Source organism: Anas acuta, chromosome W (genome assembly GCF_963932015.1).
Source record: "Anas acuta chromosome W, bAnaAcu1.1, whole genome shotgun sequence".
Taxonomy (NCBI): Eukaryota; Metazoa; Chordata; class Aves; order Anseriformes; family Anatidae; genus Anas; species Anas acuta.
In genome coordinates, this window is record NC_089016.1 from 2,851,212 (window position 1) to 2,872,902 (window position 21,691).

Genomic DNA, 21,691 nt, shown 5'->3' on the forward strand with positions numbered 1-21,691 from the left:
CACAGACAGGTAGATACTGAAATGGAAGGGGATGAATAATGATACCTTTGTGTGCAACACCATCACACATAAATCAAAGATAAGAAAATGCAACACAACCACACACAAATTTCCAACTTCTAGGCCTGTAATGACCTACATTATAAATGATATGCAGAGGAAAAATGGCAGTTTATTGGTTCTGAAAATATCCAGTTACCAATTCGCACACTGCATCCTTGAGCTCTTTGTTCCTCATGCTGTAGATGAGGGGGTTCACTGCTGGAGGCACCACTGAATACAAAACTGCCAGCAAAAGATTCAGGAAGGAGGAGGATACAGAGGGGGGCTTCAAATAAGCAAATAATCCAGTGCTGATGAACAGGGAGACCACAGCCAGGTGAGGGAGGCATGTGGAAAAGGCTTTGTGCTGTCCCTGCTGTGAGGGGATCCTCAGCACTGCCCTGAAGATCTGCACATAGGACAGCACAACATAAAGAAAACATCCAAATGCTAAGCAGGCACTAACCACAAGAAGCCCAACTTCTCTGAGGTAGGCATCAGAGCAAGACAGCTTGAGGATCTGGGGAATTTCACAAAAGAACTGGTCCACAGCATTGCCTTGGCAGAGGGGGAGGGAAAAGGTATTGTCAGTGTGCAGCATAGCATTGAGAACACCAATGCCCCAGGCAGCTTCTGCCATGTTGACACAAGCTCTGCTGTCCATTATTGTCCTGTAGTGCAGAGGTTTGCAGATGGCAATGTAGCGGTCGTACGCCATGATGGTGAGAATAGAAAACTCTGCTGAAATGAAAAAGAAAAAGAAAAAAATCTGAGCAGCACATCCATAGGGGGAAATGGCCCTGGTATCCCACAGGGAATTGGCCATGGCTTTGGGAACATTGATGGAGATGGAGCCCAGGTCGAGGAGGGCAAGGTTGAGGAGGAAGAAGTACATGGGGGTGTGGAGGCGGTGGTCGCAGGTTACAGCTGTGAGGATGAGGCCGTTGCCCAGGAGGGCAGCCAGGTAGATGCCCAGGAAGAGCCCGAAGTGCAGGAGCTGCAGCTGGCGTGTGCCTGTGAATGGCAGGAGGAGGAACTCTGTGGGGAAGCTGCTGTTGGACATTTGCTGCCTCAGGGCATGGTTGCCTGTCCATGGAGTAATAGACAGTGAAATGTTAGAGAGACTTTTCTGAGCCAAAACTAAACCTTATTTCATAGAAAACATCCTCACCAAGGCTGTATCCTCACTGCGTCTTCATCTCAAGAAGACTTGCTCTTGCCTGGAGCTCTGCATCTGTTTGCCTAAAGATGCCACAGAGACCATGAAGATTCTCTGTAATCTCAGCAGTAATCAGTGCTGCTGGTAAAGAACACCAGGGGTGCATCTCAGGCATCCACTGGCCAGAGGCATCTCCCTATTTACAAGTGCTGAGAAGGACATCCACCAATCCCACAAGAAACAATGAAGGTTGTGCTGGTGTTGTCTGTAGGCTAAAGGGTGTGGAGTAAAGTTGTGAGGTTCCTCAAAGACCTACACATCTCTTTTAACTGTAATGCTCTATGAGTTTAGGTCCCTTCTACAATCCTAACAACACCATTATCGTCTCCCTAACTGCCATCCAAAGCAGGATATTAAAAAATGAGACCGCAGAGAGTGCCATCTCTTCAGTTACGGCAGGTGCTGTTCTTCCCTTTCAAGAATCTCCCCCAGAAACGCCCTGGTGGAGCTGGGGAATTATGAGGAGCCTGTCCCATGTAGCAGCCCCCTGCCGGGAGCAGGACCCTGCTCTACCCTGGCTTTCTAGTCCTTCCACCCACAGCTTCTCCCCGCAGCACCCTGGGCAGCTCCCCGGGCAGGCTGAGTACTGAGCCTCCCAGGCAGCAGAGGCCCTGCCCTGGCACACAGCCGCTGAGGCACAGCAGGGACCCTGCTCTGCACCACAGCCCTGGCAAGCCCCTGCCTGCACCCTGCTTGCACAGCCTGCAGCCGGTTCCATGAGAAGGAACCCTCATGTCCTGTCCCTCTGACAGCTTTGGTAGGTAATCCCTGCTCTGGAGCTTGACATTCTTCTGTTATCCAAAGAAACTCTGAGAGTCCTCCTGAAAGATCCCATAGGCTGTGGGATTTGCCATCAAATCTGGAGATGGCAACAGGAACAACAGCTGCATTGCCCTGCAGAGAGACTTACCCTGTTCAGGGCTCTGAAGATTTCTCCTGTAGTGAGCTCTCAGCATCCCCCCTCCACACTGCCCTTAATATCACCCTCCCTTCTCTCAGCTGCCCTTGTCCCCTGCAGGCAGTGCCCGCAGCCCTGCTGCGCTGTGCAGAGGAGCTGCTCCTGGGTAGAGCTGTCTTTCTGTCCGCTACCAGGAGCTCCCCTTGGTCCCAGGAGCCCGACCCAGCTCAGCAGCAGAGGCCCAGCCCAAGGCAGTGGAATCACCCCTCTGGTGGCTTTGGTGATGAGCTCATGAACCTCAGACACTGAGTGGAAAGTGAAGAACACTCTCAAGAAGTCCAGGTCAGATGCAAGTTTTCTGGAGTTTCCCCCCGAGGGCCAGCACTGACATAGCCTCCCTTGGAGCTCATTAGAACCAAGCATTGGAGGCAGTGGGGCCAAGGAGACAAAGGCAATGTGAAATTGACACTGATCTTTGGAAAAAAACCGGATATGTTTCACCAAGCACAAAAGCTGAGCCTTGACCCCTGGCCTCTGGGAAGAGAGATCCTTTCCCTTAAGACATTGCTCAGGGCTCTTCCTGGGACAGTAGGAGATGGGGATGTGCATTGCCAAGTGCATGACAGTGGTATGACCTCTGCCTGGTTCATGGCTGGGTGTCAGGAGGCAATGAGGCCCTGGCACTTTACCGATAAGCTGTCTCCTCATAGGCCTCAGTGACACTGACAACAGCCATAGCCATGGATACAAAGAACTTGGTGCTCTTTGGACTTTCAGCCTTGCCACAGCCCTTGTTCCATTCCACCCCATGCAGTCCTTGGGACTCTCACACCTCCACTTCTTTCCCTGCTGGCTGTAGACCCTCTTCCATGCGGTGTCTCACCAGATCTGAGATGAGTCTGGTAATTGAGATTTTCTTGGTGGTCATGCTCCTCGTAAGGCAGCTCTGTAGGAATCTGGCCTGGTTGGCATCCATGGTGGTGCCCAGGCCCTCCTCTTCCTCCTGGGCACTGCTCACTCAGCAGGGTCCCAGGCTGCCCTGATGTGTGGGGCTCCTCTTCCACTGGTGCAGGACTAGACTCTTCTCCTTGTAAATGTCAGGAGATTTCTGTAGGCATATTCATGCAGTTTCTCAAGGCTCCCCCACACTGACACTCCATTCTGTCAGCTGTTAATGTCTGCAGGCAGACGGTTCAACCTTCATGTGATTGTGCTATCTCTGACAAGAGATCAGTATCAGGAGTTGCAGGCAAGTTTGGATAATACAGGAGTAACCAGCTGAATGGAATTGCAACACAGTCTCAGAAGGGTAAGGGATTGAAGGCTGCCAGATTCCACCTTTTCTGTGCTTTCTTGTCATGCATGCTGTCATTTTGTCCAGAGCTGTGTCCAAAATGTTATGATGCTGTGCAGGGACAAAATCAGAAGTGTCAATGCCCAGAAGGAGCTCAATTACTGACCTATTACTGTCAAAGACAATCAAAACTCTTTATAGAAATACTTTAAAGGAAGATTAATGAAAATCTTCATCCTTTATTGTAGGTGGGATAAACATAGTGACAAGAGATGAGGCAAAGGCTAAGGTATTTAATGCTTTCTTTCCCTCAGTCTTTAGCAGCAGCACCAGTTATTCTCCTGATACTCAGCCCCCAGAACTGGTAGACAGGGACATGGAGAGGACAAGAGGGGGACACTTTTCCCTACTTGTTAACTCTCCCTTTCTCCTTCATTTCCCCCTTCTCCTTCAGGATACTCACAATAGCTCTACAAAGCTTTGAATATCCTTGGGATGGTCAAACCAACATGGTCCTATTTTTATGTCTCATGAATGTGTTTCAGCTTTTGTTTAAGGTCAAACAATTGTTTAGAATTCCTACAGCCACAACGACTCTTGCCACTGGCCCATCAGAGACCTCAACACCTCTAACAGGCCCTGCAGCCACACCAGCTCCTGTGACACTCCATCGGAGACAGGCCCTGCAGCTAATCCAGCCAATGTGATGCCCCCATGTCTGGGCCAGAGAAGCAGCCTAAGCCAGTATCAGTTGCTCCTCTAGACAAAAGAAAACAATGGATGTGAAAGTCAGGTGAAACCTGTGATGGATGAATTGGCTAGTCAACTCCAGCAGTATGAAGAAAGTCTCTCTTCTTTCCTATGGGCTTCTGTATTGTCTGAGAAACTTTCTCAAGAGGCTCACCAACTCCAAGAGAATGCTATGGAGAAATTTTCCTGAGAGGTCCAACATCATAAAAAGAATATATCTTCCTTCCCACCTCTATGAAACAATAGTTCATCTATCAGCAGTAATTGTCCCTCTGCTCAAGAGAGGGGATATATTGGGTACACACCACATGCCTCCCTGCGATCTGACCATGGACAGGCCATGAGGAAATGGGACGGAAAATCTACCTTGACACTAGGAGCATGGGTTGAGTTGAAAGGAAAAACACACACAAAAAGAGGTTCTTCTCAGAAAATTGCTGCTCCAGTTTCCATCAAACAGTCTCTAAGACACAGTAATGAATACCATAAGCAAGGCTAGAGGAACCCTGCCTTAAGCCAAGGAGAGGAAGGGGATAATTAGGTATATTAGATTGTGTAGATTCAATGGCCTGGCAACTGCAACCCACAGAAGCATAAGGCTCTAGTGGACACCAGTGCACAGTGTACCCTAATATCATCAAGCTATAAGGGGGCAGAACCCATCTGTATTTCTGTTAACTGTATTGGAGGCTGAAGTGAGTCTAACTGGGAAAGAGTGGCAAAAGCACCCCATTGGGACTGGCCTGGAGGGTCCCTGCATCCTTGGCATAGACAGCCTCAGAAGAAGGAACTTCAAAGACTCAGAAGGGTACCAGTGGGTTTTGGCATAGCTGCCTTAGAGACAGAACAGTAAACAGTAGTCTACCTTGCCTGGTCTCTCACAGGACACTTCTGTTGTGGGGTTGATGAAGGCTGACAAACAACTGGTGCCCATCACTACCACAATAGTGCACCTGAGGCATTATTGCACTAATTGAGATTCCCTGATTCCATCCATAAAGTAAATCGTCAACCAGAGATCCAAGGAGTGACCAGCAAGACTCGCTCACACTTTAATAGTCCCATATGGCCAGGATGAAAGTATAATGCTGAGTTGAGACTGTTATAAATTAGACCACACAATTTACTGGTCTATTGAAATTATTTTATTAAACAAGTAAGCAGACACAAGCAAAACAGCGCTGGGCGGCTGGGGAGTCTCCGCTCCGCAACAACACGCAACTTCCCTTTCCAGGGTTGCTGTTTTATAGCAGTTGAATTCCGGCTTATCAGGACTTGTTGAACTGGCTGAAGCTGCGCAGTCTATTGTTGAGAGAGGGGGTCGTTATTGCTCTGCTTCGTGTTCAGGTGGGAGTAGTGAAGCAGCAAAAAGGATGTCTTGTGGTAAGGAATTTCACAGAGTCTGGTTTAGCTCAAGGATGTTCACCCAACAACCCCTCCTGCTTCCTCCCTTATCAAGGCCATTAAATTTTACAACCTTCTCTCCCCAACAGATTCTCCAAATTCTTCAAAGACAATGAACAAACTCTCACTAGTTTATCACAATCCCCCCTTTTTCTCTTACAATCCATTTTGTTCATTGAACCTTTGTAACATTCGTTTACTGAGAGCAAAGTCACCAGCATCTTTCATTTCTTGTTCGAGTGGTTCATATTTTGTACGTATGAGCATGAGATGAGCTGCCTCTAATCGGTTCTTTACTATGGCTACCACTCGACTGAATATACATGGTCCAAATGTAAGTACAATTATAAGCAGTATCAAAGGTCCCGCGATAGTAGACAACAAAGTAGTAAGCCAAGGTGAGTAACTGAACAAGGATTCATACCAATTTTGACGATCATCATTTTCCTTTTTTCGTTTTTCTAATCCTTCCCGCAATTTGGTCATGGTATCTCTTACCACCCCAGTATGATCTGCATATACACAACATTCTTCTTGTAGGGCTGCACACAGCCCTCTTTGTTGTAAGAAAATTAAATCCAATCCCCTGCGGTTTTGGAGTACCACTTCAGACAATGACCTAACCGATTTTTCCAAAGCCGTTATTGATTGCTCTATGTGGGCCAGATCCTCATCTACAGCAATACGCAGAGAAGTAAATTCCTGACTTTGTTTATTAGGGAAGCAATTCCAGTCCCTGCTCCTGCAGCCCCAAGAGTCATCAAAGTAGCTATAGTAATAGCTGTAACTGATTCCCTTTTTATCAAGTGGTATGCTGTCACAGTGTGGTGTGTGTACATATACTCTTCAGAGTGGTATAGAATCCTTGGTACGATTACTACTTGCACACAAAAATCATGAGATGCATTAAACAATTTCAAAGATAAACACGGTGTTGCCCCGATCGATGAACACACCCATCTGGTATTATTAGCTGGGATTAACCACTGATGTACCTGGTTTATTTCTTGGGTATCACTACACAATTCCTTCCTGTCTTTTGGGATCGTTCCCACGCATTTTCCTTTCCCTTTCACTTGTGTTAATGTTATACCTATTTCCTGACCCCAGCTACATTCAGAAGGATTTGATTCATTTGAATATTCAGACTCTTCTATATCCCCGATAGCTTCATAATACGGGGGCTTGATACTCACGCACAACCAGCACCTCTCAGTCATTTCTGGGTTTGTCTGATTCAGCACTTGGAAGCTGGCACTTATAACTCCCCACATGCTATTATCGGGGTCTTTCACCTTTTCCCTTTTTACATCTGGAAGCAAAGTGTGTATCGGTGTTTCAGTTATACCCCTGAACCACATTATAGTAGGTGTAACCACAGGCCTCTGTGTAGCTATACTTGGCTCTTTCTCGAGCAATGTTTTATCAGGTCCGATCACCATGGGGGTCTTTGGTAACTCTTTCTTTATAAATATGAACCCCCCTCTATCAGCCCCCTTCTCGTAATATCTTATTCCCCATGTCCTTCCCGTGAACAACCCCTGATCGCTTGGGTTAGTAACATTTATCCATAGATATTTACATTTTCCATTTACTAAGGTTTTAGCCCCTACATGGTAGTTTGGCAGACGACCTCGGATATCGCATTTCTCAGGCCCAAACTGTACGGCAAGATGCTTGTCCCTGCCTGCCCCTGGATTCCATGCTGAGGCGATGGTCTCACATCCCCAGTATGGACAGTAGTAATCATTAGGGTAGTTGCAGTGGCCCCTCCCCGGGTTTGAGGCTGGACACATATAAAAGTCTGATCGATTGTTACAAATCCTTCCCACAATTGTTAGATTACAAAGGTCAGTCTTAAAGTTAGGGGCACCAGCCGTAGTAATTTGCTGTACTATGGCGGTATCTCCCCATCTCATCAGACTCCATTGGAAAGGCTGATGAGGATGATGTTGAGTTGCGATGCAGAATGAGGCTATTATGAGGACCCACAAGTACCTATGGGGCTGATCAAGGCCCATATCTCTCCCCACCATTTCACTACTCTGCCTCGCTCATCAGTTGGATTGCAGCCAACCACGAGGTTGTTAGTTCTCCTCGGCAGCAGTAATGCTCTTCAGGGGGAACCTTTTACCCACATCCAAGGTACTTATCGAGTTCGCCGTAGGGTAAGTTTCAGTTCTGCGTTTCCCGGTGCGATTTCCCACTTCTCGTCGCGGATAGGCCCTTTGATGCGGCTGGCATGTGTCCACCCTTTTTCTGCGGTCCGGACAGCTGTTTCTGTAGTGAGTAAAACAACATAGGGTCCTTCCCAATGAGGGGTTAGTGCATGATCCTTCCAAGTTCTGATTAAAACTTTGTCTCCAGGTTTTATACTATGTATTGCCATATCTAAGGGAGGTCGCTGTACCACTAAGCCCCTCTTCTGTAGCTCTTTTCGTCGGTTCATCAGTTGCACTAAGTACGAATTCAGCTGTATATCCTGTAATTGTGGGTGATCAGAGGGAATCTCTATATCATAGGGCATACCATAAAGCATTTCGAAAGGTGATATCCCTATGTCAGCTCGGGGCTTCGTACGTATATTCATTAAGGCAAGTGGCAAACACCTTATCCAGGAAGTTTTAGTTTCCAACATTAATTTTGTAAGCTGCTTTTTAATTTCCCCATTCATTCGTTCTACTTTTCCTGAGCTTTGAGGATGCCAAGGAGTATGATATTCCCATTTAATTCCCAGGCTTTGCATTATTTCCTTTAAAATCTTTGACACAAAATGCGGTCCCCTATCAGAATCTATAGTCTCTATGACCCCATAGCGAGGAATAATGTTCTCAAGTAATGTCTTTATCACTGTATTAGCCGTTGCCCTTGCCGTAGGGAATGCTTCTACAAAGTTTGTGAGATGATCAACAATTACTAGCAAATATTTGTATCTTCCTACTTTGGGAAGTTCGGTAAAATCCAATTGAATTTTCGCAAAGGGTCTGTGGGCCAGTTCACGCCCGCCTAAGACCCTCTTCCTCATATTTTTGGCATTCACCCTCCGGCAAGTTATGCATCCATTCACAATTTCTTTGGCTATATTGTATATGCCCATACACATATATTTGGCTGCAAATTGATCTACTAATGCCTGAGTACCCCAATGTGTTTGTTCGTGATACCTCCGTAGCACCCTCATAGCCAATGATCTAGGTAGCACCTCCCTCCCATCGGGTATAACCCACCGACCTTCTTTATTTTCCTGTACTCCCATTTGTGTCAGCTTCTCCTTCTCACTAGTAGTAAAACACAAGAGAGGAAAACGCCCACCAATTATGGTTTTCTGTGGTCCACACTTGAAGCAGTTCTTATAGGGCGGCTCCTCTTCCTCTGAACAATTACATTCCACCCCATCTACCCCCCATCTTTTCCAACAACCATAACAGGGCATCTCTTTTAAGTCTTTGCCACAACTGGGGCAATCCCCTCTTTTTGTTATTTCGTATATACACATAAGAGCCACCCTTTTTGCCTCTTGGTCAGCCACATTATTCCCCCTGATCTGGGGAGTCAGACCCTGCTGATGTCCCTTCACATGCACTACTGCAATTTGTTTTGGTTTCCGGATAGCCTGCAAAACCTCCACAATTAACCCCTGATGCACTAATCCCTTCCCTTGGGAGTTAATAAGGCCTCTCTCTTCCCATATTTTTCCAAATGTGTGCACAACCCCATAAGCATATTTTGAATCCGTATACACTGTACCGCTCTTGCCTTCTAGTAATCTTAAGGCTCGTAGCAAAGCATACAGCTCGCAAGCTTGTGCCGACCAGCTGGGACTTAGAGGGCCAGATTCTATTACCTTGAAAGTATTTCCATCCACCAGTGCATACCCCGACCTCCTCTTCCCTTCCACTACTCGAGAGGAACCATCCACATATATTCGCTTTCCAAAAGCCATTTCTTCATCCTCCGAGTCAGGTCTCAATTTTACCTGCTCTTCTATATGTCTGAGACAATCGTGGGCTAAGGGTTCCTCCGAGCTTCCGTAAAGGAACTGAGCCGGATTTTGCACTGATGTTGTTTCTAAAGTCAGTTTTGGAGAAGAAATCAAGATTCCTTCATATTTTAACAACCTAGCATCTGTAATCCATTTTTCAGCTTTTTGTTGTAGGACCCCACGTATGTTATGAGGGGAGATCACATTAATTTCTCCTCCAAAAGTTATCTTCTGAGCCTCTTCTACTAGTAAAGCAGCTGCTACTATTGCTTGCAAGCAGCTAGGCCATCCCCTACTAACAGGGTCTAAAAATTTCGATAAGTATGCCACAGGTTTTTTGCTGCCTGCCCATTCCTGTGCAAGCACTCCATAGGCAGTGCCTTCTGAGCTATTTACAAACAAGAAAATGGGTTTTAATTTGGGGAAACTGAGGACTGGAGGATTTATAAGTTCCTCTTTCAATTTCTGCAGCTGCTCCTCATCATCTTTTGTCCATTTGAGGAGCCCATCCCTATTTAGTTTATTGTATAAGAATTTAACCTTTCCACTGTAATCCTCTATCCATTGTCTGCAGTATCCGGTTAGCCCCAATAATTGCCGGACCTGTCTCTTTGTGGTTGGGGGTTTCAATTCTAAAACCCCTCGGACTCTTTCCGGATCTAATTTCTTAGTTCCTTTATTCAACAAATGACCCAAATATTTCACTTCCTCTTCTACAAACTGTAATTTAGGCTTTGAAACCTTTAATCCTTGTAAACTGAGAAAATTTAACAATTGGATACTTGCTTGTCTTACAACCTGTTCATCCCTTCCTGCTATCAATAAGTCATCTACATACTGTATCATTGTAGTTCCGGGCACTTTGTCATAGTCCTGCAAAATTTTCTCCAGAGCTTGTCCAAACAAATTGGGGGATTCTGTGAATCCCTGAGGCAGGACCGTCCACCTCAATTGCTGTTTCCTATGCGTATCAGGGTCTTCCCACTCGAAAGCAAAATAGTCCCGGCTATTTTCATCTAGGGGACATGCCCAGAATGCATCTTTTAAATCTATCACACTATACCATCTATCTTCGGGATGGAGCTGGCTTAAAAGAGTATGTGGGTTCGCTACTACAGGGAACCTGGCCACAGTTCTCTTATTGATTTCTCTAAGATCATGTACTAATCGATATTGGCCGTCCTTTTTCCGTACCGGCAGAATGGAAGTATTAAAAGGGGACATGCAGGGCTCCAATAAGCCTTGCTGTAATAATCTTTGAATTTCGGGCTTTAGTCCCCGTCGACAAAAGTTCCTCGGACAAAGGATATTGTTTAATTCTTATGGGTGTCTCCGGGTCATTGATCGTTATTTCAAAAGGTTTAATGTTTAATTTTCCTACACTGTTCGGGGCGTACCAAACTTCAGGATTTATTTTCTCCTCATCTTCTACCCGAAGAGGGCATAATTTGATTGTTAATTTTTCCTCAACTATTTCTAAACCAATGCCTAATTCTATTATCAAATCTCTGCCCAATAAGTTGTATTCGGCTTCGGGTACCAATAGTAAGTATCCGATGCCTTTCTTAGGACCCATTTCAATAACTACATCTTTTATGACAGGAACCCCAAAAGGTTCCCCCTTTGCACCAATTACTTGTACCTTATCCCCTGAGGTCTGACAACCCGACGGCAAGGTCTGGACTGTAGATCTCTCAGCACCTGTATCAATGAGGAACTCCATTTCCTCGCGTTGAGGACCCACTCTTAACCTTATCAAGGGCTCGTTATTTCTTCGGGTCCCCAGCAGATAGAGCCCCTGACACCCCTATTCATTTTTAAACATTCTCTCATCCTCCTTTCTCTGTCGACAAGTCGCTCTCAGGTGACCCTTTCTGTTACAGTAAAAACAGGTCACATCTCTTTTCCTCTGATCATTATTTCTCTCTTCTCTATCCCTTCCTGATTTCCACCTTTGTTTCTTTACTCTTGATCCCTCTCGCACTGCAGCTACCATCATTCATACCTGTTTTCTCTCCCTTTCATCTTCCCTTCTCACATACACTTTCTGAGCTTCCCTTAACAACTCATCTAGTCCTCTGTCCTGCCAATCCTCTATCTTTTCCAACTTCTTCCTAATATCTATCCAGGATTTTGCCACAAATTGTGTTTTAAGCAAAGCCTCCCCTACAGGGGTTCCTGGATCCAGACCGCTATATAACTGCAGACTTTTTCGCAGTCTTTCCAACCACTCTGTTGGAGTTTCATCTTTTTTCTGTTGTTCATTAAAGGCCTTATTTATATTCTGCCCCCTGGGGACGGATTCTCTTATACCCTGAATGATAATAGTTCTTAAGTCTTGCATATGACCCCGGTGTACTGGGTCCTGATTATTCCAATTTGGCGGCTGAATTGGCCATTTAATATCAGCAGCCGGCCCTTGTTGATGTTGCTGATCCCAAATCCGCATTCCCGCTCTCCTGACCATACCTCTTTCTTCTGATGTAAAAAGTATTCCCAGGATTGACTGTAGTTCTTCCCACGTATATATATATTTGGTCCCAGGAATTGGTCTACTCACTCTGCCACCCCTAATGGGTCTTCTAATAAACTTCCCATTTCCTTTTTAAAATCTCTTACATCTCCCGAATTAATGGGAACTGCCATGTATCCCATTCCTGGCTGAGGACCTCCCATTGCTATTTCTCGCAAAGGGTATAATCTCTGTCGAAGGGCCAGTTCTCGGTTTCTAGCTTGGCTCCTAGTTGTGGGTCCCCGCGGCTCCTGATCAGAGTCTGACCCCGAATCACTATGTCTATTCAGAGCGGGAGCCGTGGGCTCAGGGGGAGGACTATAGGGCGGAGGTATTATCGGAGTTTCCAGATCTTCTCTCCTCTTTTTGCGCCCCTCTTTTTCCTTTAAAGGATATAAGCGCGTCCTCATGTCTGTGTTTATCCAGAGGTGCGCATATTCACTTACCTCTAAGCTGTAAGGTTCCTTCGAGTTTACATAATTATTTAGGGCCTGGCATATCCAGTCTTCGAAGGAGCCAAACGGGGGCCAGAAAACACTGTCCCCTTTAATGGGTTTATTGCCCCACACTTCCACGCAATAATGAATCATTTTAATTTTACTCTTTCCCCGCCTAGAAGGGGAATCATTCCAATTTTTAATCATTATTCCTAGAGGACTATCGGGGGGAATGGAGGACATATCCTTACCACTATTTCCCCCACCCATGGAACCAGAAAGCTTACTGTTTTTCTGGCCCATCTTCCAGAGTGCCCTCACACACACACACACACACTCCCCCTTTTCGTGGCCCAGTCCCTCGCGGGATGTGGGAACCGCACTACCGAGGGGTCTGCTCTCACTTCGTCCGCAATTGGACGTCTCAGTTGTCACACTCTGGGAAACCCAACCCCAACCGAACGGCACACTGACCTATCGTTTTTTACTCACTCCTCCTCTGAGTCTTCGTTCGGTCTTCGTGCACAAAGGTTGCCTGAGGTTTACCGGTTTTATTTGCTTGTATCCAATTTAGGGTTCGTCGGTAAAAGGTCCCGAGTGAGGCCTGCGTTCTCAGAGGCCGCCGAACTCGGCGGGACGCCTCCCCTGAAATGCGCCTCAGTCTGATGCCTTTATCCGAGTCATGGCACCAAATTGTTATAAATTAGACCACACAATTTACTGGTCTATTGAAATTATTTTATTAATCAAGTAAGCAGACACAAGCAAAACAGCGCTGGGCAGCTGGGGAGTCTCCGCTCCGCAACAGCACGCAACTTCCCTTTCCAGGGTTGCTGTTTTATAGCAGTCGAATTCCGGCTTATCAGGACTTGTTGAACTGGCTGAAGCTGCGCAGTCTATTGTTGAGAGAGGGGGTCGTTATTGCTCTGCTTCGTGTTCAGGTGGGAGTAGTGAAGCAGCAAAAAGGATGTCTTGTGGTAAGGAATTTCACAGAGTCTGGCTTAGCTCAAGGATGTTCACCCAACAACCCCTCCTGCTTCCTCCCTTATCAAGGCCATTAAATTTTACAACCTTCTCTCCCCAACAGATTCTCCAAATTCTTCAAAGACAATGAACAAACCCTCACTAGTTTATCACAGAGACTAATGGTAGACTACTGTGGCCTGAATGAAGTCTCTCCGCCACTGAGTGCTGCCATGCTGGACATGCCAGAACTGCAATAAGAACTGGAGTCAAAGGCAGCCAAGTGGTATGCCACAATGGATACCACTAATGCATCTTTATCTGGCCCTTTGACAGCAGTGTGAAGACCACAGTTCACTTTCACATCAGGGGTGTCCAATACAACTGGAATCACTGCCCCAGGGGTGGATACATAGCTCTGCCATTTGCCATGGACTGATCCAGACTGCTCTGGAACAAGGGGAAGCTTATAAACACCTCCAGTACCTTGATGCCTAACATTGATACATCCAATGTCTAACAACCCATTCAGTAAAGAAGTTTGTCCTAATATCCAAGCTAAACCTCCTCTGGCACAACTTTAGCCCATTCCCCCTCGTCCTGTCACCAGGCACGTGGGAGAATAGACCAACCCCCACCTTGCTACAGCCTCCTTTAAGGTACCTATAGAGAGAGATAAGGTTGCCCCTGAACCTCCTTTTCTCCAGGCTGAACAAGCCCAGCTCCCTCAGCTGCTGCTCATAAGACTTGTTCTCCAGACCCCTCACCAGCTTCATTGCCCTTCTCTGGACTCGCTCAAGCTCCTTGATGTCCTTCCTGTAGTGAGGGGCCCAAAACTGAACACAGTACTCGAGGTGTGGCCTCACCAGAGCCGAGTACAGGGGGACAATCATTTCCCTAGCCCTGCTGGCCACACTGCTTCTGATACAAGCCAGGATGATGATGGCTTTCTTGGCCACCTGAGCACACTGCTGGCTCATATTCAGCTGACTATCCACCAATACTCCCAGGTCCTTCTCTGCCAGGCAGCTTTCCAACCACTCATCTTTCAGCCTGTAGCACTGCTTGGGGTTGTTATGCCACAGGTGAAGGACCTGGCACTTGGCCTTGTTGAACTTCATGCAGCTGGCCTCAGCCCATCAGTCCAGCCTATCCAGATCCTTCTGCAGAGCCTTCCTACCCTCAAGCAGATCAGGACATGCACCTAACTTGGTGTCACCTTCAAACTTACTGAGGGTGCACTTGGTCCCCTCATCCACATCTTCAATGAAGATACTGAAGAGAACTGGCAGTAATACTCAGCCCTGGGGGACTCCACTAGTGACTGGCCTCCAGCTGGATTTAACTCCATTCACCATGACTCCTTGGGCCTGGCTATCCAGCCAGTTTTTAACCCAGCGAAGCATACACCAGTCCAAGTCATGAGTAGACAGATTCTTCATGAGAATGCTGTTGGAAATAGTGTCAAAAGCCTTATTGAAATCAAGGTAGACCACATCCACAGCCTTTCCCTAATTTGCTAAGCACGTCACTTTGCCATAGAAAGTGACCTTTCTGTTAGTGACCTAAAGAACCTTGCCATTCTCAAACCTTTAACTAAGTCACTGTTTCTATCATTGCAGATTCTCTTGGAATCATTCTGTTACATTGGTTGATGATTAAAACACAGGATTGTCACCCATTCTGACAGTAGAGTCTAACACCTTCTTCCTGAGTCAGAAGGGACCTCTGGAGGTGTCCATTACCATCATTTTCTCTGAGTAGTGATAGCTCTACAGGTAGGTCAGGTTAGTCCGTGCTTTCTGCAACTGGGTTTTGAAAATCTGTGTGCCCATGATCCAGTGCTGATCTGCTGTCTTGATGGCTGTTTCCCCAGTATAGACACTGATGTCAGCAGAACTATGGAGATGGTCAAATTTCAAAGATCATCTCCCTTTGGGCAGTGGGGAATGGCCATTCCCATGCTCCCCACAAGTGTTTGCCAAGCTGTTGGTGCTGCTGTGCAGAGCAAATGGGCTGTGGTGCTGTGGGATGAATCTGTATGGCCATGCTGGTCAGGATGGGAAGCAGATTCAGCAAGGTCCGGATCACTGGGCTGGACCAGGCAGAGGTACTCTGTGAAGGGGGAAATGAATCACTGACCAGCTTCCCTCCTCTCTGCCTGCTGGGTGCTCACTCTCTTCTCTGAGACAGCAGAGTCACAGGTTCCCAGTGAATACCTGGCTTTAGTTCTATCCCTGTGGCTGAGCTCACAGTGGGAGATCTCTCACTTTCTGAAGGGCTGCAGTCACAGGCTCTGCTGTCCCTGGAGGTACTTTGGTCTCTGCAGGTAGCTCCAGATTCCCCTCCTCAAGTTCATCACCTACGGGTCACATGTGGGAACGGCCCTGGCTATGTAATGCAGTGATCATTCGCTGCCTCTGCTGTCAGTAGAGACCCATGGACGAGTGTTAAATCTAGCCCTTGGTCTCTGACAGGTCACAATGCAAAAATGAGCCATTATCTCCAGAACTGAAACAGGAACAGATCCTTGTGGGGAACAATCATTTGGGCCTATTCTTGGCAGTGCTTTGGGAAGGAAAGCCCAGACTTCAGGCATTGCACTGGGGTAATTCTGTTTTATTACAGAGATGTCATGAGAGAGTCTTCACTGACTCACAGTGTTAGATGCACATTTATACAGCCTCCATATGAGACAGAATAGGTTCATTCATTTATAGCGGGGGGTGGAGTGGAAGGCGGGATGGGAGAAATGCAAACACATGTACGAATGCAAGGCGCGCAAGAACGCATAGTGATGATGATGACGATGATGATAACAATAAGAAGAATAAGAATAAGAAAAACCAAAACACAGTCCTGGAAGGGGATGTACTGGGATTCATTACTGAAGAGTGAAGGGGTCTTTATGAGTACTGAAAAAAATCCACATCATCATTTTCCAAACTGCATCCTTCAGTTCCTGGCTCCTCATGCTGTAGATGAGGGGGTTCACTGCTGGAGGCACCACTGAGTACAGAACTGCCAACAAAAGATTTAGGGATGAGGAAAAGATGGAGGGAGGCTTCAGGTAGGCAAATGTGACAGTAATAAGAAACAGGGAGACGACGGCCAGGTGAGGGAGGCACATGGAAAAGGCTTTGTGCCTGCCCTGCTCCGAGGGGATCCTCAGCACTGCTCTGAAGATCTGCACATAGGACAGCACAAGGAAAACAAAACACACAAAAAATAAACAGGCACATACCACAAGAAGCTGAACTTCTCTTAGGTAGGTGTCTGAGCAGGAGAGCTTGAGGATCTGGGGAATTTCACAGAAGAACTGGTCCAGGGCATTGCCTTGGCAGAATGAAAGGGAAAAGGTATTGGCAGTGTGCAGCACAGCATTGAGAAAGCCACTGCCCCAGACAGCTGCAACCATGTTGACACAAGTTCTGCTGTCCATTATTGTCCTGTAGTGCAGGGGTTTACAGATAGAAATGTAGCGGTCATAGGCCATGATGATGAGAAGAGAAAACTCTGCTGTGACAAAGGCAACGAAGAAAAAGACCTGGGTGGAACAACCTGCATAGGAAATGATCCAGGTGTCCCAGAGATAGTTGGCCATGGCTTTGGGAACAGTGGTGGAGATGCAGCCCAGGTCAAGGAGGGAGAGATTGAGGAGGAAGAAGTACATGGGGGTGTGGAGGCAGTGGTTGCAGGTTACAGCTGTGAGGAGGAGGCCGTTGCACAGGAGGGCAGCCAGGTAGATGCCCAGGAAGAGCCCGAAGTGCAGGAGCTGCAGCTCGCGTGTGTCTGCGAATGGCAGGAGGAGGAAGTCGGTGGGGACGGTGCTGTTGGACATTTGCTGTCTGTGGGACAAAAAAACAACAACAACAAAAAAAAACGCACACACACACACACACACAAAAAAAGCAAAACAAAACAAAAACAAAACAAAACAAACAAACAAAAAAAAACTGAGACGAGTTACCGAAACTTCTCTGAACAAACTCCCCTGGTTCTTTCACAGAAATCACCATTCTCTGAGCTTGCATTTCAGCTATGGAAGTGACACTGCAGGGCAGCTACTCTTAGCCTCATCGTGGTGTATCACCTTGCAAGACACAGGCTCCTCTCTTCTTCTGGATGTCCAGTTGAAGAGGAGGTGGCTCATGTCTTAAAGCCCCTGAGGGCAGAGGCTGTGCTGGGTGGCAGAGGAGAGCAGGGGGTTGCTGCAGAGAAGGTGCCTGCATTGCAGGCCTGGCAGGGAGTGCCTGAAAATCACCTCCCTTGGTGTTTCAGGCAGCAGCTTCCTCTCGCTCCCTGCCCAGGTCTCTGCTACCTGGAGCTGTCCCTGCTGGCATCTCCTTCCCTGTCCCCACATCTCCTCCCTGCCATTGCTCACAGACCCCGTCCCACCCACTGTGTCCTCAGCTCTGCCTGCAGACACCTGCTGTCCCAGGACGATTTTCAGGGACAACTGCCTGTGTTTTCTGGGAGTTTTTCTATTGTAAAAAGAGGTAACAAGAACTGGGGTCTCAGTGCCTTCATAGTAATGTAGAAATAAATTCCCATTTCCCAAGGCCACCCAGCAAAGCAAGAGGAGAAATATCAAAGCACACAATGCTTCTCTTTAAGAATACCTTGCTCTGATTTTTCTCTCATGGAGTCTACTCTGAAGTGCCCTGGGAGTGCTGTGGTGCCATGAGCAGGCTGCCCCAGGCAGCAGCCTCCAGCCAGCAGCAGGATCCCGTCCTGCCGGGGGGCTCCTTCCACCCACAGCTTCTCCTCACAGCACCCTTGGCAGGCTGAGTGCTGAGCCTGACAGGCAGCAGAGGCCCTGCCTCAACGCACAGCCCCTGGGGCACAGCAGGGACCCTGCTCTGCACCACAGTCCTGGCCACTCCTGCCTGCACCCCGGCTGCACAGCCTGCAGCCAGCCCTTCAAGAAGGAACCCTCATGTCCTGTCCCTCTGACAGCTGTGGCAGGGAATGCCTGCTTTGGACCTTATTATTCTCATCTAATTCAAAGAAGCTCTGAGAGTCCTCCTGAAAGCTCCACAGGCTGTAGGATTTGCCTGCAAATCTGGAGATGGCACCAGGAACAACAGCTGTGCTGCCCTGCAGCCACAGACTTACCCTGTTCAGGGCTCTGAAGATTTCTCCTGCAGTGAGCTCTCAGCATCCCCCCTCCACACTGCCTTTAACATCTCCCTCCCTTCTCAGACACCCTTGTCCTCTGCAGGCAGTGCCCCCAGCCCTGCTGCGCTGTGCAGAGGAGCTGCTCCTGGGCAGAGCTGTCTCTCTGCAGTGCTGCCCGCTTGCCAGGAGCTCCCCTTGGGCCCAGGAGCCTGGCCCAGCTCAGCAGCACAGGGAGCTCTTGAAAAGTCCCCAGGGCTCCAGGGGAATCCAGCCTGAAACAGACTGAAACATTCACTAATATTTTTTCCCTCCACTGAGGAAGGAAACTCTTTTCCAGCACTATCGTACCTCATATCTGATAAAGTATTTTTTCCATGAGTGACCTTTCTCTGCAGAGCTGCTCTCAATGATTTCTTCTCCCAGTCTGTACTCATGGCTGAGGTTGCCCTGGTCCAGGTGCAGAATCTTGCATTTGGACTTGTTGAACATCGTTATGTTAACATTGGGCCCACTTCTCAAGGTTGTCCAGGTCCCTTTGAGTGGCTTCTCTTCCTTCTGTTCAATCAACTGCACTCTCAGCTTGATGTCATCTGCAAACTTGCTGATGACATCAATCCCACTGTCCATTTCATTGATAAAGATTTTCAATAGTCCCAGTCCCTGGAGAGACCCCTGAGGTAAACCTCTCTTCACTTGCTTCCAACTTGGAGATGGAGCCATTGACCACCACTCTCTTGGTGTGACCTTCAAGCCAATTCCTTACCCACTGAGTGGTTCAACCCTCAAGCAATTCAAGGGACTCCTAGAGCATGTTGAGGGTAAGTTTCTGGTCCAGACATTTGGACCAGGATGGATTCTCCAATTTGGAGACTAGGATGTCATGTGGGACCATGTCAAATGCCTTACAGAAGTCCATGTAGATGGCATCGGTCAGTCTTCTTTTGTCAACTGATGCAGCCAGTTCATTGTAGAAAACCAGCAGATTGGTCAGGCATGATTTGCCTTTACTGAAGCCATTCTGGCTGTCTCGGATCACGTCTTTGTTTCTCTTTTTCTTGCACTTGCCTTGATATTGCTTCCAGGAGGATGTTTCCCAAGATATTGTCAGGCACAGAGGTGGGGTTCATCAGTCTGTAGTTCCCCGTGTCTTTTTTCTACCCTTTTTAAAAATGGGAATGATGTTTCCCTTTTCCCAGTCACCTGACTGCCAGACCTTTTTAAATATGATGGAAAGAATCTTGGCAACTGCATCAGCCAGTTCCTTCAGGACCCTTGGATGCAAGTCATTAGGCCCCATAGACTTATATGTCTTTACTTTCATCAGGTGATCTCAAACCTGCTCTTCACTTACAGTGGGTGAGACTTGACTCCCTCAGCCTCCATTTACAGGTTCAAGGAAAAGAAAGACTTGGGAAGCCTGACTGGCAGTGAAGACCAAGGCAAAGATATTGTTGAGTACATTAACCTTCTTCATATCTGCTATTACCAGTTCACCCATCTCATCCGTCAGAAGGGACACACTCTCCTTCGCCTTTCTTTTCTGGCCAATGTACTTCTAGAATCCCTTCCTGTCATTCTTTGCATCCCTTGCCAAGCTCAGTTCTATCTGTGCCTTGGCTGTCCTGATCCCATCCCTGTATATCCGGACTGCATCCCTGTACTCTTCCCTGGCCACATGATTCCATTTCCACTGCCTGTGCATTTCCTTCTTGTGCCTCAGTTTGACCATCAGGTCCTTGCTGAGCTGCCCCAGTTGTCTTCCCTCCCTGCCCACTTTCTTATGCAGGAGGATGGATAATTTCTATGCTCTAAGGAGAACATTCTTAAAGAGTTGCCAGCTCTGTTCAGCTTCTTTGTCCCTAAGGACAGTATTCCAGGGGATCTCGTCCACAAGGTCTTTAAGTAGCTTGAGGTTGGCTCTTCAGAAGTTCAGGGTCCTGACTTTGTTCTTCACCAGGCCCACATTCCTTGAGATCACAAACTCAACGAGGACATTGTCACTGCAGCCCAGACTGCCTCCAATCTTAACCTCTTTAATGAGTTTGTCAGCACTAGTGAGCACCAGTGCCAGTAACACTTCTCTAGTTGCTCTGTATACCTGGACTGGGAACTTATCCTCAATGCTCTCTGTGTCTCCTGATTTGCTTACAGCATGTTTTGTAGCTTTTCCATCAGACAACCGAGTAGTTGAATTCCCCCATCAGGATGAGAGCATGCAAGCATGACAATTCTTGTAGTTGAAGCATGAAAGCCTCATCAACAAGCTCTTCTTGATCAGGCAACCTGGAGAAGACCCCAATCACAAGGTGTCCTTTATTGGTGCGGTCTTTAACTTTTGCCTACAAGCTCTCAACCTGTCCATGGCTGTTTCTCAGAGGCATCTCTTTGCAATCAATCCTTTCCCTAACATACAGGGCAACACTCCCTCCCCTTCTTCCCTGTCTATCTCTTCTGAATAGCTTGTAACACTCAGTGCTCCCAGTTGTGTGAACCGTCCCACCACGTTTCCATGAGAGCAGTTAGGTCATATTTGTCTAATTGCACCATGGTTTCCTTCAGCAACCATGAGATGGTGGAGCTGATTCAGTGGGGAGGGTAGTATAGCTCACAAATAGCAAGCTCAAAATCTTGGCCATCGGGAGAGCCGTCTTTGGCCTCCTCACCTATCTGCATGGAAGAATCCTGTGAGTTTAGGAAAGCTATAGCCTACCTGTAATTGAACTTGGGCAAGGATTTCAAAGGCAGTAAGAAGGTCTTCTGAAAGTATATAGGTGGCAAAAGGAAGACTCCAGAAAATGTGGACCCACCACTGAATGAGGCCCAATACCAGTTGAAATGAGACAGGGAAAAAGTTGAGGTAATGAATTCCTTCTTCACCTCAGTCATTACTGGCAAGACTTACTTTCAGGAATCCCAGGTCACAGAGAACGGAGGAAGGTCTGGGGCATGGGAACTTGGAGGGAGTGGATCAGGTCAGGGCATACTTGACAAAATGGGATATATACAAGTCTATGGACTGCCTGACAAATCTGGTGATATCTGACAAATCAGCTGGACTTCTACAAAAGG

The 21,691-nt window shown here is 47.3% G+C and overlaps 1 protein-coding gene and 2 long non-coding RNA genes across 3 annotated transcripts in view; 1 reads left to right on the forward strand and 2 right to left on the reverse strand.

The window, feature by feature from the left end:
• Positions 1–21,691, forward strand: part of LOC137847138 (uncharacterized) — a 120,312-nt gene that overhangs the window by 86,133 nt on the left and 12,488 nt on the right. The gene's annotated exons all lie outside the window — the stretch shown is intronic.
• On the reverse strand, positions 173–1,105 carry LOC137847354 (olfactory receptor 14A16-like). The gene has a single exon (XM_068665636.1). It carries the CDS (start codon positions 1,103–1,105, stop codon positions 173–175), a length of 933 nt encoding a protein of 310 aa, XP_068521737.1.
• The window catches only part of LOC137847150 (uncharacterized), a 111,897-nt gene continuing 95,539 nt past the window's right edge, over positions 5,334–21,691 (reverse strand). The window contains exon 2 of the long non-coding RNA XR_011090815.1: positions 5,334–5,760. This is a non-coding gene — a long non-coding RNA (uncharacterized lncRNA). The remainder of the gene's footprint in view (positions 5,761–21,691) is intronic.